This window comes from Puma concolor, chromosome A2 (assembly GCF_028749965.1).
Source record: "Puma concolor isolate L17-30 chromosome A2, mPumCon1.1.hap2, whole genome shotgun sequence".
NCBI classification, from domain to species: Eukaryota; Metazoa; Chordata; class Mammalia; order Carnivora; family Felidae; genus Puma; species Puma concolor.
Genome location: NC_141668.1, coordinates 116,858,145 through 116,873,878, shown reverse-complemented (window position 1 = coordinate 116,873,878; position 15,734 = coordinate 116,858,145). Strand labels below are relative to the sequence as shown.

Here is a 15,734-nt window from a genome sequence, read left to right as displayed (position 1 = left end):
GTTGTCTCTAGATATGCAGACTGACTGATCTCCATTCTCTTTATGGTAACTACATAATCTTAAAGCCTTGGTTACATTGTTCTGCAGACTTCTTCTCGCCAGGGTAAACAATCCAAATTCTTTTACTTTTTTTCCATAGGTTATCTTCTCTAACACTGTTTTTGGAGGGTTTTGCCTTGATTACTCAGATAGTGTGTTTTTTAAATAGCCACACATTTATAGATGTTACAGTGCTACAAAATATCCTAAATCCATGTTACAGCTGGGTTTTATAATATTTCCTCTGATTTGTAAACCTGGAGTTCAGGTCTATGACTTTCAAACTCTTGATAGCAAATATGAAACATTTCTCTATTATGTTGATACTGGAGTCAGGCTAGAACTAAAATTTAATCATGTTGTAGCTGACTCTTTGTGTGTGTTGGCTTTATTTGGGAGGGTTTAGCTTGATTGGTCATATATCCAAATTCACATAAGATGAATGAACTTTGTAGTGAAGTTCCACAGAGTGAAGTTCTATTTCTCAAGGATTAATGATATGTTCCTGGCCATGTAATTTACAGAGTTGGGACCTCTACTTTTTGGGTTTCTCCACTTAGAGTCACATTCTTTCTGGTTTTTTTTTTGGTGTAGTTTTTACTTGATGCAAATTTAGAATATTGACAAATGTTTTGTCATTTAAACAACAACAACAACAACAAAAAGCAGCAACGTGCAGGAATTCTGACTAATAGATGTCATGTGGATAATGTGTAATTTTGTGTCTTTTTGCCAGGTTTATGACACCTCTGATGGCACCTTACTTCAGCCCCTAAAGGGACACAAAGATACTGTGTACTGTGTGGCGTATGCAAAGGATGGTAAGAGGCTGCTCTGGTTTTATACCCTCTGTAATGGTCTCATAGCTGCTCATTTTTCTCCTTAGTCACTCCTTAATTAGTGTTAGTAAGCTGACATACAACTCACAATCGCAGAAGATAGTTAAGTTTCTTACTTTATTTCAATCATTCAAGTCAATAAGGGCCATCTATGTGCCAGGTATTATTCTAGGTGCTTGAGATAATGAAGTAAATTAAACAGTATGCTGGAAGTAGGGCAGAATAAGGGGAAATGAGAATGCTGGATGGGGCAGGGGATGGGTATGGGAAAGGAAAGGGTGGTGACAGTGGGCTTATTGAGATAGGACGGATGAGCAAAGTCTTGAAGGTGGAGACGCAGTGAGATTCTGATAGTGGGCATCCAGAAGAAGAGAACTCCCCGCAAAGGGAAAAACCATAGCAAAGGCTCTCAGGTGGGAGTGTGCCTTCCAGGGGCTTTCGTGGAGTGAGTCAGGGGGAACAGTAGGGGATAAGGATAGAGAGGTAATAGGTATGGATGGGGTGGCCAGATCATGTTGGCTGTTATAAGGAGTTGGACTTAGATTCTCAGTGAAAATGGGGAACCACTAAAGACTTCTGAGCAGAGGAGAGATCTGATTTGATTTATATTTTTAAAAGGATCCCTTTAGCTGATGTTTTAGAAACAGTCTGCAGGGGGTGAGGGTTGGAGCAGGGAGACGAGTGAAGAAAGCATCATCCAGGCAACTTTTGTAACACTAGTGATGGTGGCTCAGATCTGTGGGAGCAAAGGAAGTAGTAAAGAGTGGTCAGATTCTGGATATGGTTTGAAGGTGGAGCAAACAGGATTGCCTGAAAGACGGTGTGTGTGGTGTGAAGAAAGTAGTCAGGTGTGACTCTAAGGGTTTTGACCTGAGCTACTGAAAAGGTTGGAGTTGCTTTCCACTGAGATGGGAAAGGTTTCAGGTAGAAAAACTTACAGTGGAAGATCAGGAGTTCAGTTTAGGACATGTTGAATTCGAGAAACATTGATGCTGGAGGGGAGAGGGGAAGGACTTGCCAGGAAAGAGTTGTTGAGTTGGCAAGAGGAGATGGGATCTATGACCTAGATGGGACATGGTGGGAGGGTAGAAGGTACCACCACGATGTTGGCAAGTGGGGGCATGTGGTATTAGGAATCTAATGGAAATTCTTTTCCATTCTTTCAGTGAAGTAGGAAGCAATGTCACCTGAGAGTGAGGATGGGGAGGGAGGTATCAGAGTTGAGGAGAAAGGAAAAACTCCAAATTGCCATTTAGGAGAATGGCTGAGTAAATGTACTGTGAAATCCCAAGCAATACGAAGGGCCCACTTGAAGCTGGTTATCAATTGAAAATGAGATTCATTGGTGTGATTATGTCTTTCTCTCCACTACTTGAGCTGCATAGATGCAGGGACAGGGGTGGTGGAGACTTGGATTTAACCAGGTTGGTAGGTTTGCAGGCACCTCTGAAGATGAAATAAGAGGGCAAGGGAGTGGAGGATGTATGTGAAGCAGTGATCATATACAGTGACTTTGAACTGTCAGCCATTGTAATGAGGGATTAGAGGACCACACAGGGGTGGGCAGTGGAGAGGTTCTGGTGGACTTGAAGAGGGTTATTGGATGTGGTAAAGGTGACAAAGAGGAGAGGTGGCAGTCAGAGAATGGGTGCATTCTCTATGTGGGATTAGTGGAAAGAACATGGACTTTGGAATGAGATGGTTCTACGTTCCAATCCCAAAGGTTCTGGGAGTTTGAGGTAGTTATTGAGTCTTCTTAAGTCTCAATTTCCTCATGTGTCAAACGGATATAGGAAGAAAGGTAACATTCTGTGACCACTGCTGAGAAGGCACAAAATTGGAATGTTATAATGCTTGAACAAACTTTGGAGATCAGTCAGGTTCCAGGTTTTTAACTTCTTTTGGATGATGAACCTCTTTGAGAGTCCAATGAAAGCTATAGACCTCTTCATAGAAAAGTGCACATTCTTCATATATACACACGATTTTGTGGGTATAGTTTTAGTGTCATCTAGCCCAATGTCTTCATTTTAGCCCATCATAAAGACATGGAAAAGTCAAGTAACCTGCTAAGGTCATGTAGCAAGTCAGTGGCAAAAACATTATTTCTTGCCTCATAGTCAAGTGTGCTGTGCCACAGTAGCCATGGTTTTTTTGGTTGATTTGTTTTGTTTTGTTTTGTTTTTATGTGTGTGTTTGAGTTCAAATTCAGAGTAATGCCATGAGAAGGCCTTGGGGTCCTCTGGAGTTTATAAGCCTGGAGACTCTTTGGCTTACTATGCCACTAGGGCCCTTGAGGGTGTCAGAGTGTGGCCTGCCATTAGTGGCATTTGTCAGCATTTGCAGAGTCCTGTCACACATACCATCAGATTTGATCTTCCCAACAACCCTCTGGAGCACTCAGAGAAGTTCTCAGCTCCTCTCACGGAGGAGAAAACAGGTTTGGAGCAATTACGGTGGCAGCCGGTCATGGTGGCAGCCGGTGACGGTGGCACATATGCGCCTGCCCCAGATCCTCCCGACTGCAGAGCCCTCATGCCTTCTAGTATTTCATGCTGCCTCTTCATGACACATAATGATTGAGAAGTCTTTTAATTCCTCTCAATCGGCCTTTTCTCCTTGGATCTAGAAAGGGAAATGCTCTTAATTATGGTATTGCTCTTTAGTTTGCTTGTTTCCAGTGTCTCCCTTAAGTTTAGCAAATACTTAATGAACAGCCATGATATAAAGGTATGTAAGAACTAGTTATTTTGGTTCAAGAAAAACATGACAATATGAAGAAATAATTGTAATAGTAGCTAATATTTTTTTTTAGCATTGATTATATTCTGGGTACTGTCTGAAATACTTTAATCTCATTTAATCATCACAACAACTGTGAGGTGAATACTATTGTTGCAGCCGTTTTTCAGATGAGGAAATGAAAGCATGGAGATGTTCAGGAACTTATTTCAGGTCCTACAGCTGGTACCATCACTGGGAATTCCAACTCAGACTCTGAGCCCATAGCCCATACTCTTCTACACCATGTCTTACTGTCTGCCAGTGTTGGGGGAGTAGTGACAGGAATAATAACAAATAAAAGCAGCTTATGAAAAATAAATACATACATACATACATACATACATACATGCAGCTTCTGTGTATTTAATAGATGCAGCAGTATCATATGGCTCACCCAAATATCTACTGTTCCAGCCATTGTGAAAGGTGTTTTACAGATATCATCTTAGTTGTCCCCCCGCACAAAGTCTCTGAGGAAGGTGTTACTACCCCTTTTTGTTTCAGATGTAGAAGCTCAGAAAACAATGACTTGCTCAGAAAACAGATCAACTTCTATTTGCCTTAAGAACAAAGTCTAGGGGCGCCTGGGTGGCGCAGTCGGTTAAGCGTCCGACTTCAGCCAGGTCACGATCTCGCGGTCCGTGAGTTCGAGCCCCGCGTCGGGCTCTGGGCTGATGGCTCAGAGCCTGGAGCCTGTTTCCGATTCTGTGTCTCCCTCTCTCTCTGCCCCTCGCCCGTTCATGCTCTGTCTCTCTCTCTCCCAAAAATAAATAAACGTTAAAAAAAAAAAAAAAAAGAACAAAGTCTAAAAATCCTTAACAAAGGTTACAAAATCTGGCCCATGGTTAATTCTTTTTTTTTTTTTTTTTTTTTTTTTTTATAATTTATTGTCAAATTGGCTAACATACAGTGTGTAAAGTGTGCTCTTGGATTTTGGGGTAGATTCCCATGGTTCATCACTTACATACAACACCCAGTGCTCATCCCAACAAGTGCCCCCGTCAATGCCCATCACCCATTTTCCCCTCTTCCTCACTCCCCCCACCAACCCTCAGATTGTTCTCTGTATTTAAGAGTCTTTTATGGTTTGCCTCCCTCATTCTCTGTTTATAACTATTTTTCCCCTCCCTTCCCCCATGGTCTTCTGTTAAGTTTCTCAAGATCCACATATGAGTGAAAACATATGATATCTTTCTCTGCCTGACTTATTTCACTCAGAATTATCATGGTTAATTCTTCCTTACCTCTCTCCAGAGTAGGTGAAGACTCCTTATTGTTTGCTGCCTTGATACTCTGCTCCACCTCTTAAGTACTACTTGCAAATTTGCAACAATGTAATTAATAAGTAATTACTTATTATATGTTGCCTCTCTAGTCCATTCTTTCATGGTTTTCAAAGAATTTTAAAAACTTTAATACAGTTCAAATCAGTATGCCAGGTTCATTTCAGGTCCTTCTGTGCCAGACCTGGGGGCAGGGACTGTTTCAGTTTCTCTTCTTTCTCTCTGCCTGTGATGACGAAAGTGTAAAGGTATCTACTGCATCGAACATCAAACTTCATGTTATCCTTATCTTTATTTAATTTCATTTATTCTATTTTTAAAAAATGTTTTATTTGTTTTTGATAGAGAAGGGGCAGAGGATCCAAAGTGGGCTCTGTGCACACAGCAACAAGCCCGATGTGGGGTTCAAACTCAAAGAACTGTGAGATCATGATCTGAGCCGAAGTTGGGTGCTCAACCAACTTAGCCACCCAGGCGCCCCATGCTTATTTTTCTTGATCTTGATGGATTTGGCATCCTTTCATCTGGCTGTGAGCAGAAAATCCTTGATTTCTTCAATTTGGCAAGGCGTGGCTATGAGGGGCACAGGGGAGCGTGCAGCTGGCACCACCCGAGAGACCTAGTCCATTCTTTCATAAAGCCCAAGTAGTGTGGACATGAAAATCTCATTTGTTGCTCTTGCTTAAAGCCTTTCTTTGAGTTAAAGAACAAGATCTTGACTATGGCCTTGAAGCTGCTAGAGATCTATCCTCTACCCACCTCCCCCTTGGCTCTTGGTATTCCATGCTGCTGCCTCTCAGCCACTCAGACATACCAGGCTTTTCTTACCTCAAGGCCTTTGTATATCTTTTCTATCCATGTGGATGGGTCTTTTGCCTCTACCTGGCTAAGCTTTGCTCATCCTTTAGGTCTCAACTGAAGGTTCTCCTCCTGAGAAGCTTTTCCCTCATCTAAATTACGTCCCCCAGTTATTCTCTTTCCTAGGACTCACTTCATTTCTTAGCACATTATGTTCATGTTAGATTAAATTCATTCAATGCCTACTTTTCCCACTACACTAAACTCTGTGAAGGTAGGGATTACATGTGCTTTAATTACTACTTAATCCTTAGCATAGAACATGATACTTAACATGTGGTAGGCCCTCAATACATCTTTGTTTACTCAGTGCCAGAAAAAGTAAAATATGAACCCAAACTTCCTGAACTGCCACCCAGTACTGATAAGAAAAAAAGTAGAGGGGCGCCTGGGTGACTGTCGTTTGAGCATCTGACTCTTGATTTTGGCTGAGGTCATGATCCCAGGGTCGTGGGCTTGAGCCCCATGTTGGGCTCCATGCTAAGTGTGGAGCCTCCTTAAGATTCTCTCTCTCTTTCTCTCTCTCCCTCTGCTCCTCTCCCCCCCACTCTCTCTAAAAAAAACAAAAACAAGTAGAGAAGCAGCTGACACTTGCTGGTTAACCTTAAAGAACTAGTTTTCTAAGAAACTCCTTTCTAGGAAATACTCTTTGAGAAATGCTGGTTTAAAACAAATATGAGTTTTCTTTTTAAAACACTTTTAGGCAAGCGCTTTGCTTCTGGATCGGCTGATAAAAGTGTTATTATCTGGACCTCAAAATTGGAAGGCATTCTGAAATACACGTAAGTAACCATTTAGGTGTGCAGTATTATTGGTTTGGCTCTGATTGAGCTCCTGTAGCAAAAGCCCCTTAGAAATAATATAAGGAAGAACTTTTTTTTCTCTGCAATTGAATTTGAGGTTAAGTTATAGATAGGAGTATATGGTGGGTATAGGAAAGTTGGGTAATGAACAAATGAATGAACATTTGAGCACAACTAGCCTGGCCAGCACTGAGCTAGGTGTTTTCATATAGCTCAATTTAGTCACTCTGACACCACAGATTCCACCTGAGTCCGACTTGTCCCCTTCTAATGCCCCCATTTCAGGGAGTGGCGTCACATCCACCCAGTTTCAACGGCCAGAAGCTTGGAGTCAGTGTGCACCAGGCTTCCTCTCTGCAGAGACTTTGCTCATGTTCTTCCCGTTCTTCCCATTCCTCCTCCGCCAGGTTAACCCTACTTGCTCTGCAGATCTTAGGCTCATATGTTGCTTCTATGTGAAGCCGTTCCTGCCCCTCTAGACTCAGTCAGGTCTCCTTCCTGGTATTTCTCACAGTTGTAGTTTTACATTTATTCTGGTGATTGAAGGCAAACACTGCATCTATTTTTGCTTACCCATGTGTTCCTGGTGCTTAGTGCAATGTCTGGCCCATAATCAGTACTTACCAAATGATTTTTTTCTTTTTAATTGTGATGAAATACACATAACATAAATTAATGATCTTAACCGTTTTTTTATGTGTACAGTTCAGTTGTATTAAGTACATTCATGTTGTTATATAAAACCTCCATAGCTCTTTTCATCTTGCAAAACTAAAACTCCGTACCCATTAAACAACTGCTATTCCCTGGGCCCTCAGCCCTTGGCAATCAGTATTTTACTTTCTGTCTCTATGAATTTGACTTCTTTAGGCACCTTATGTAAGCAGAATCATATAGTATTTGTCATTTTGTGACTGATTTATTTCACTTAGCCTAAAGTCCACCAAGTTTATCCATGTATCAGAATTCCCTTCCTTTTTAAGGCTGAATTATATTCTAGTGTGTGGATATAGCACATTTTGTTTATCCATTCATCTGTCATTGATGGACGTTGAGTTGCTTCTACTTCTTGGATATTTTGAATAATGCTGTTATGTACATGGGTATATACATCAATGAACAACTTTTGAATGAGTGATTAAATAAATGAATGAGGGGTGCCTGGGTGGCGCAGTCGGTTAAGCGTCCGACTTCAGCCAGGTCACGATCTCACGGTCCGTGAGTTCGAGCCCCGCGTCGGGCTCTGGGCTGATGGCTCAGAGCCTGGAGCCTGTTTCCGATTCTGTGTCTCCCTCTCTCTCTGCCCCTCCCCCGTTCATGCTCTGTCTCTCTCTGTCCCAAAAATAAATAAATGTTGAAAAAAAAAAAATTTTAAATAAATGAATGAATGAATGAATGAATGAGGTTATAAGCAAAACGTTACCTAGAAGCGAAGAAGTAAAATAGAGGCTGAGATGACATACGTGACTCACTCAGCTTTCGCTGTTGTCTCAGGATTTGCCGTGTTTCCAGATCTTGGCCTGTAACATCTTCATTGCATCTCCGTCCTGTATTTCCAGGCCTCCACAAAGCAATAATTAACAGCCGTGAATAAAGCACTTCCTGTGTACCTGGTGCTAGGCTAGGTACTGTACATCATTATCTTATCAGCTCACAAACCAGAGGTATCAAGGGTGCTGGTCCTGGAAGAGGTTGCATTTAAACTAGGCCAGTCTGGTGGGTGATGTTTAAGAGAGGAAAATGGTGGATGAGGGGCAATCCAGCAGAGGAGAATTCATCCCTGTGCTTTTTGTTGATCACTGGCATAAGAGCCTGTAGTGTGTAGTCAGACTGTGGGCTCATCATAAAATCTTCAGTTGTTGCCACTGAAGCATTTGTGGTTTGCTGCATAATAATCTATAGTTGTTTACTTGTTAGGCACAATGATTCTATCCAGTGTGTCTCCTACAACCCTGTTACCCACCAACTGGCATCTTGTTCCTCTAGTGACTTTGGTAAGTTCTGATTCCTGATGTCTTGTCCTGGAGTTACTGAAAATCTGGGCAAAAAATGTTGAAATCCATGCAGAATGTGGTGGTTTTGTCCTGAGAGAGTTCATGCTACTTCCCTGCCTTTAATAGCTGAGGGGAAGCTGACAGTTATCTTTAAATTGTAGAGAAACCAAAAAAGTGAATGGTGACATTGAATCTGGTACAAAATCTGGGAGACAGCAGGAAGGGCCCCAAGGAAGGAAATGGTAAGAAGGGTGGGAGAGCACAGACATAACGTTATGCTGCTGCCTCTGGGGAAACTTCCCACCTCACCTGGCAGGAACCAGTGATTGTCTCCACTTCTGTGTCCCCCAGCATCCTTGTATGTGTGAAATTCTTCACTATTTCAACTGTGCTTCTTGTGTAGTGTGTCACCATTACTTGTCTGGTGGCTGTAGCTGTCCTTCCTGAGGGGCTGGATGCCCTGAGGAGATTACTGTGGCCCCACTCATGGCATTGGCATGGTGCTGGCACAGAGGAGAGGCCAGTGAAATGGCCCTCGAGGCAGGGAGGGAAGGAGCAGAGGCCTGTAGGTTATCTCTGTCAAGACCAATTTTGCTTTCAGCTCATCAGTTCTGTCTTCCTTGCTGACAGTGGGTACAACAGAACAGCCATTATTGAGGAGTGAGAGACCATGTAATCCCTCTCAGTGTTTCACGGTCCTTATCCTACCTGTCTACCTCACTGCCAGAGTGACAGAGTTCTGAGGTTCAAGAGAGAATATAATTGAAAGCACATTGTATAAAAGGGAAAGGGACTGTCATTCATTAAAAATGTTAACCCCTAGGGCGCCTGGGTGGCGCAGTCGGTTAAGCGTCCGACTTCAGCCAGGTCACGATCTCGCGGTCCGTGAGTTCGAGCCCCGCGTTGGGCTCTGGGCTGATGGCTCAGAGCCTGGAGCCTGTTTCCGATTCTGTGTCTCCCTCTCTCTCTGCCCCTCCCCCGTTCATGCTTTGTCTCTCTCTGTTCCAAAAATAAATAAAAAAACGTTGAAAAAAAAAATTAAAAAAAAAAAAAAATGTTAACCCCTATGTGAGGCACTGGTCTGTGTGCTTACTTTTTTTTGTTGTTTATTTATTTATTTTGAAGGAGAGAGAGCATATACAGGTGTATATGTGAACATGGGAAGGACAGAGAGAGAGAGAGAATCCCGACACATGACTTGATCCCATGAATCATGAGATCGTCACTTGGGTGAAATCAAGAGTTGGACGCTTAACCAACTGAGCCACCCAGATGCCCCTTTGTGCTTACTTTTGTGATTAAAAAGACAACATAGAATCCCTGCCCTCAAAGAGCTTGTGGTTTGGGGCAGGTGGAGAGGTAGAATTTGTAAAAATAGAATATCAAGTAATAATAATAATAATAATAATAATAATAAAATATTTGTTGAATGCTTGTGATGTGCTAGGCACTGTGCTGAGAGTTAAAATGAATTCCTATTTGAGCTGTATGACCACCCCTAAGGTCAGATATTCTCATTCCCACACCACTGATGAAAAAGAACTGGGGCTTAGAGTGGTTTGGTGACTCACTTGAGGTTGCCCAGCTGATAAGTGGTGGAACCAGGGCTTGGACCTCGGCCATGCAATTATATCTAAGGCATGATCTGGTAAATAGTGCTGAGGGAGGCCCAGGAGGGAGAGGTTTCCTTTGCTGGAGGCTCCAGGCAGGCTCAGTGGAGCATAGACAAGATGTATAAAAGTTGAACATTTGTGGGAGGCATTCTGGACCAGGGAGAGGGAGAAACAAATAGCTTGTTTGATGTTGCACCTTGCTATGTAAGTATATTATTGCCCTGGATTTATTTTCTTGATCATACTTCATGGCTCAGGCAAAGAGTAGAACTTGTTCGTGTTGCTAGATGTACGCCTGTTGTAGGGCACTGAGCCACTAGCAGGAGGCAGTAAACCAAAAGTGGCCAGTGTGCCTTGGACAAGGCACAGTCTGGACAGGGTCATGTGCTGTTGGTGAGGCCTGAGAGAGGAAACTGATTTTCAGGAAGCATCGTTCATTACTTTGGATGCTGATTGTACCCTGGTTGTAATGTAATAGTTATAAACTGTGATGTTGCCATTTCTTTGAGTTAAACCTCTGAAATTCACCAGTCTAGAAATTCACGAATCTACCTTGCTGTTTTTTCTTTTTCTTTTGAAATAATTATAGATTTGCTGTCAGTTGCAAAGATAGTAGAGTTCTACCAGGAAATGAGGCCTGGCACAACATGTGTATATAGTTCTGTCATTTCATCACGTGTGTAGATTACCATTGCCACAAAGACATTCCTTTATCTCCATCCCCCTCCTATTATCCCTAATCCCTGGCATCTGGTAACCATTAAGCTGTTCTCCATATCTATAGAATTTTGCCATGTTGAGAATGTTATAAAATGAAAGCATATAGTACATGACTTTTTGAGATTGGCTTTTTCATACAGCATGAAGCCCTGGAGGTGTATCAATGATTTGTTTCTTTTTATTGCTGAGTAATATTCCATCTAATCTTATCTTCCTTTATATATTTTGTGTTGAAGGCTTGTGGTCTCCTGAACAGAAGTCTGTCTCCAAACATAAATCCAGTAGCAAGATCACCTGCTGCAGGTGAGTTAAAGGCAGCTCTGAAGGTAGGCTTTATATCCCCTCCTCTTCTAAACAGACTCTTAGAATCTGGTTAGGTCACACAGTGGAAAAGTTCTTGCGTGACCTAGTTGGTTTGGGCCCCTATGTTTTCTCTTTTCTTTTACTGTCTCCTTGATGGGAGGGACCTGTGCCTTTGATCATCAAGCAAAAGAGAACTACAAGTTGCCTTCCTGTAATTATCTAGTAATAAGTTTCCTCAGCTAGAAAGCTATACTCAGTGGAGGTTTTCTGGAGGTGCGAGGCTGTCCTTGTCCAGGCAGCATGTGTGCTAAGAGAAAGCATAGGCTTTGATACTAGACCTGGATTTAAATCCAGATTTAGTCACTGATAGGCTCTGTGACCCTAGGAGGTTCCTCATTTTACAAATAGAGATAAAAATACTCAATAGGGCTGTTGTGAAATGTGCACAAACTGAGTATAAAACAACACAGTACCTGATGCATTAAGGACTCTATAAATAGGAGCTATTCTGGCTGTGCAGATTCTGAATGTAGCCATTCTTTCAATATCTGTTAAGCACCTACTTATTTGAGAAGCTAGGTATACACCAAGACACAGATTCTGTTCTTAGGTGATCTTATAGTAGGAGGAGGTTGAAATGGTGAGTGGAGAATAGAGGCTGGCTCAGTGTTGCAAGCACAAGCTAAGGGCTTTCATGGAGGTATGTACAGAAAACCGTGGGAGCTCAGGAAAGGGTGATACTGCCTTCACATCTCACTGTTGATTTTAAAAATAAATGGGGCTTGATGTTTGGTCCTCTGATTTTTATATCAGGACCAGGATGAGCCCTTCTGTTGCTGCCTCATTAGACTATATTTTGACCAGGGCATCCTCCTCACTGGCTTTACCTTCTGTGTGTTCCTTTCCCTCTCCCCATGCCCTTTTGTTGGTTGTATGAACAGCTGGACAAATGATGGTCAGTACCTGGCTCTAGGAATGTTCAATGGGATCATCAGCATACGGAACAAAAATGGTGAGGAAAAAGTGAAGATTGAGCGGCCAGGGGGCTCCCTCTCCCCCATATGGTCCATCTGCTGGAACCCTTCAAGGTAATCTTATAGCTGTCCTCCTTCTAGGACAAATACTATTAAGAAAAAGAGCTTTCTCAGCAGGCTGAATTCTCTTCCTAAGGTGTCCCTCCATTCAAAAGCTTCTCACTCCATTTGACTGATCTGTTCTGGAACCCATTCCATTTGAATGGAATTTTTTAAGAGCCCATCTTGAGTTTTGGAATGAATCCCAGAGATTTTAGCTAAGCAGATGAACTATCTAGGCCAGCCCAAAGCATGCGTGCGCGCGCGCGCGCGTGTGTGTATGTGTGTTTGTGTGTGCATATGCTACAGAAAGCCCATTTCTTTATGAATTAATAGCTCACCTGTTTGCTGTGGCTTTATTTGGGTCTTTTCCCTTTTTCATTTCTTCCCTTCAATTCTGGGCAGAACATGTGCCCACCCAATAATAAATAGCTGTTTCATGAGCCTTTTTTGCTGCCCTTGCCAAAAAAGTAAAAATTAAGTCTAGAAATGTCCTCAAAGCCTATAGTTCCACAAACAATTGGCATCTACCTTCTCAAACCTTACACACACTTTCCCTCTTCTGCCCATGTGACTTTAAGGGTAGACTAATAACTTTAGGTGCTATTTGTATAATCCTCTAATATTATTAAATTCTTGGTAACCCCCACAAAGTCCTTTGAAGTAAAGGACTTAATTGTTTACCAGCCCAATGTCATTTTACAGGTGGTACCTACTTGATTTACAAGGTTGTTTGATTCCATTGCCTTTCTTACACCAGATTATTATGCTTCTTCCTGAATAATTGTGTCCAGCCCAGGACTGTACCATGCATATCTAATGCCTTCAAAGGCCATTAGCCTACCCCAGAGTTCCTGCTGTTTGATTTTGTGGCCACAGATGACTTTGTGGCTGCACGGTACCATTTTTAATTCATGAGAAGCAGGATGCCCAATATACCTGGTTGCTGTCCTCTTCCGGGCAGGGTTCAGGGGCTTCTTGACAGGTTTTGAAATTATAGCTCTAGTGCAGTTCTAGGCAACATGATTGTGAACAACCACTTACTATCTACAGCCGATGGGAGAGTTTCTGGATGAACAGAGAAAACGAGGATGACCAGGAAGTCATGGTCGACAGATATTTTCAGGAAATCCCTTCCACTCTGAAGTCAGCAGTGTACAGTAGTCAGGGTAGTGAGGCAGAGGAGGAAGAACCAGAGGAAGAGGACGACAGTCTCAGGGACGACAACTCGTGAGTGTGTCCTGAGGAGCAAGAGCCCCCCTCCCCCCTTGGAAGGGTCGAGGCCCCAGCATAGACCTGCCAGGCAGACACTGCTCTGAAGTCCCTTTCTAAGAGGTTTGGGGGAATTGTTGGTGAAAGCTCCCCCAGCAAGGGGGAGAGCCCACCCTTATAATTTATGTTATAAAATGATTCTTTGGGAAACTTAGGAAATACTGAAAATCTAAAGGAGAAAGTTCCAACTTTTTTGTAAAACCCTATCCGCTGAGGGAATCATTATTAGCATTTCAGTGTATTTCCCCCTCAGTCTTTCAGTGTGTTCATATGATTAAATAAATCATATCTGACTCTTTTTTTCCACTTAGCCATCATAAAGCAGTCTCTTTCTGGTAACATTAATGGTCCTTTTAAAAAGAGGATTTTTAATACCTGCATAGGATACGCTGTGTGGATGCATCATAATTCATTTAACACTTCCTCTATTACTAGACACCTTTCTTAGCCTGTTCCCATAGTGTACCTTACCTTGCATTTGACAGGACATGTATCGGAGAGGAAGCCCTTGCCTTACCCACAATCCTCACACCCAAATCCTGGCTGTCTAGGCATTCTCTCTTCTTTTTGATCGAGTTTGCCTATAAGGAAAACATTGGCATACTGGAATGGGGAAACCTGGGGTAGCCAGGATATTCTGATTGGGCAAAAGTGATCTAGCTTGGGACTTTGCAAACTGTGCTCTTTGATATCTGGGGTTCTTTGGAAGAAGGAGGTGGGAGATGAGGGACAAGGAAAGGAGCAAAGGGTGGGCTTCAGGTCCCTATTTTTGCTTCAGTCAGATCGGCCCCTTTTATTGCTTGACATGAGATTTTGTCCCACTTCCAGGAATAAAAAAGAAAAGGGAAAAAGGAGGTTGAAAACTACCAATCCAGTTGATACATGTGACCTCCATAAGAAGGTTCACCATGGGCTGGGTTCCTGGACTGTGTTTGGACCTCATATGAATCCTACAGAGTTCACCTGCAGGTCCCTTCCTGTTAACATCCCTCTCCATCTTCATCTCTTTTCCCTTAGTTGTGAATTAGTGCCTATATTTGCCAGTTTGCCACCCTTGGCTATGTTTTGCCAGTGAGGCTGCACCCCGCCTTGCCTGCATATCTAATGGTGCTACCAGATGACCTCAGGCCCTGGGCTTGAAATTAATAAACAAAGAGGAGGCAACATTAGGTGGAGTAAGACCAGGTCTCAAGGGCTGAGAATGTCTGTCTCTTGAACTAGATTCCCAAGTAGCTTGATCCCCAGCCTCAGCTGAAGAGGTTTCTCCGGTGTGCTGGTCCTACGGCCCTAGTCCCAAGGCACTGATTCTGATAGGTGGTCAGTTTCAAAGGCAATTGCTGGTCTTCAGAGAGCACACTGTATTTTATTCATCTAGTCAGAAACCATTTCACCTGTTTGAGGACCCTAACTGTGAGAGAACTGATCTTTAGGTGTTGATTTTCCCTCTTCAGGAAGCGCAAGCAAACTTCCTCTCTGTCCATTAAAACATCAGACAACCCATTGCCCTTTCATTGCAATAGATTTGCTTCATCATATCCCCACATTTTATTTTATTTTATTTTATTTTATTTTATTTTATTTTATTTTATTTTATTTTATTTTATTTTATTTTATTTTATTTTATTTTATTTTATTTTTTCTCAACGTTTTTTATTTATTTTTGGGACAGAGAGAGACAGAGCATGAACGGGGGAGGGGCAGAGAGAGAGGGAGACACAGAATCAGAAACAGGCTCCAGGCTCTGAGCCATCAGCCCAGAGCCCGACGCGGGGCTCGAACTCATAGACCGCAAGATCATGACCTGGCTGAAGTCGGACGCTTAACCGACTGTGCCACCCAGGTGCCCCTATCCCCACATTTTATAGTACATAAATAAAAGGCACTCTTGGCTCTACAACCTTGTGCTTTCTTAGCACTGCTCTCAGGAAGCTTTGAAATGAGGGGTTTAGCTTCTTCACTGTGGCAGAGGCCCAGCACCACAGCCTATGGTAGGGCATTCAATGAAATAACAGATCCCAGAAGGATCACCTTGCCTCATCCCACTGGACTGATTGATGGGTTGGCCCATGTTACAACTTTTGGCCTTAGTATTGCTATATAACATTTGGTAATCTGACAGTCTGGCCAGGGGTTTCTTTTTTCTGTTGTTTGTT

General features: G+C 42.6%; 1 protein-coding gene across 11 annotated transcripts in view; it reads left to right on the top strand.

The window, feature by feature from the left end:
• IFT122 (intraflagellar transport 122) overlaps positions 1 to 15,734 on the top strand; it is a 74,611-nt gene that overhangs the window by 8,170 nt on the left and 50,707 nt on the right. For 8 of the 11 annotated variants that reach the window (XR_015248239.1, XM_086697367.1, XM_025922365.2 and 5 more), the window contains exons 3-8: positions 776 to 860; positions 6,507 to 6,585; positions 8,524 to 8,600; positions 11,170 to 11,236; positions 12,178 to 12,324; positions 13,363 to 13,539. Coding sequence is in view for 10 of the 11 variants with exons in the window: in XM_086697367.1 (XP_086553493.1) it covers positions 776 to 860; positions 6,507 to 6,585; positions 8,524 to 8,600; positions 11,170 to 11,236; positions 12,178 to 12,324; positions 13,363 to 13,539 (632 nt within the window). In the remaining variant the exon portion in view is untranslated. Of the gene's footprint in view, positions 1 to 775; positions 861 to 6,506; positions 6,586 to 8,100; positions 8,232 to 8,523; positions 8,601 to 11,169; positions 11,237 to 12,177; positions 12,325 to 13,362; positions 13,540 to 15,734 lie in introns of those variants that run through there. The other 3 variants (XM_086697371.1, XM_025922370.2, XM_086697373.1) reach the window with 2 other exon arrangements.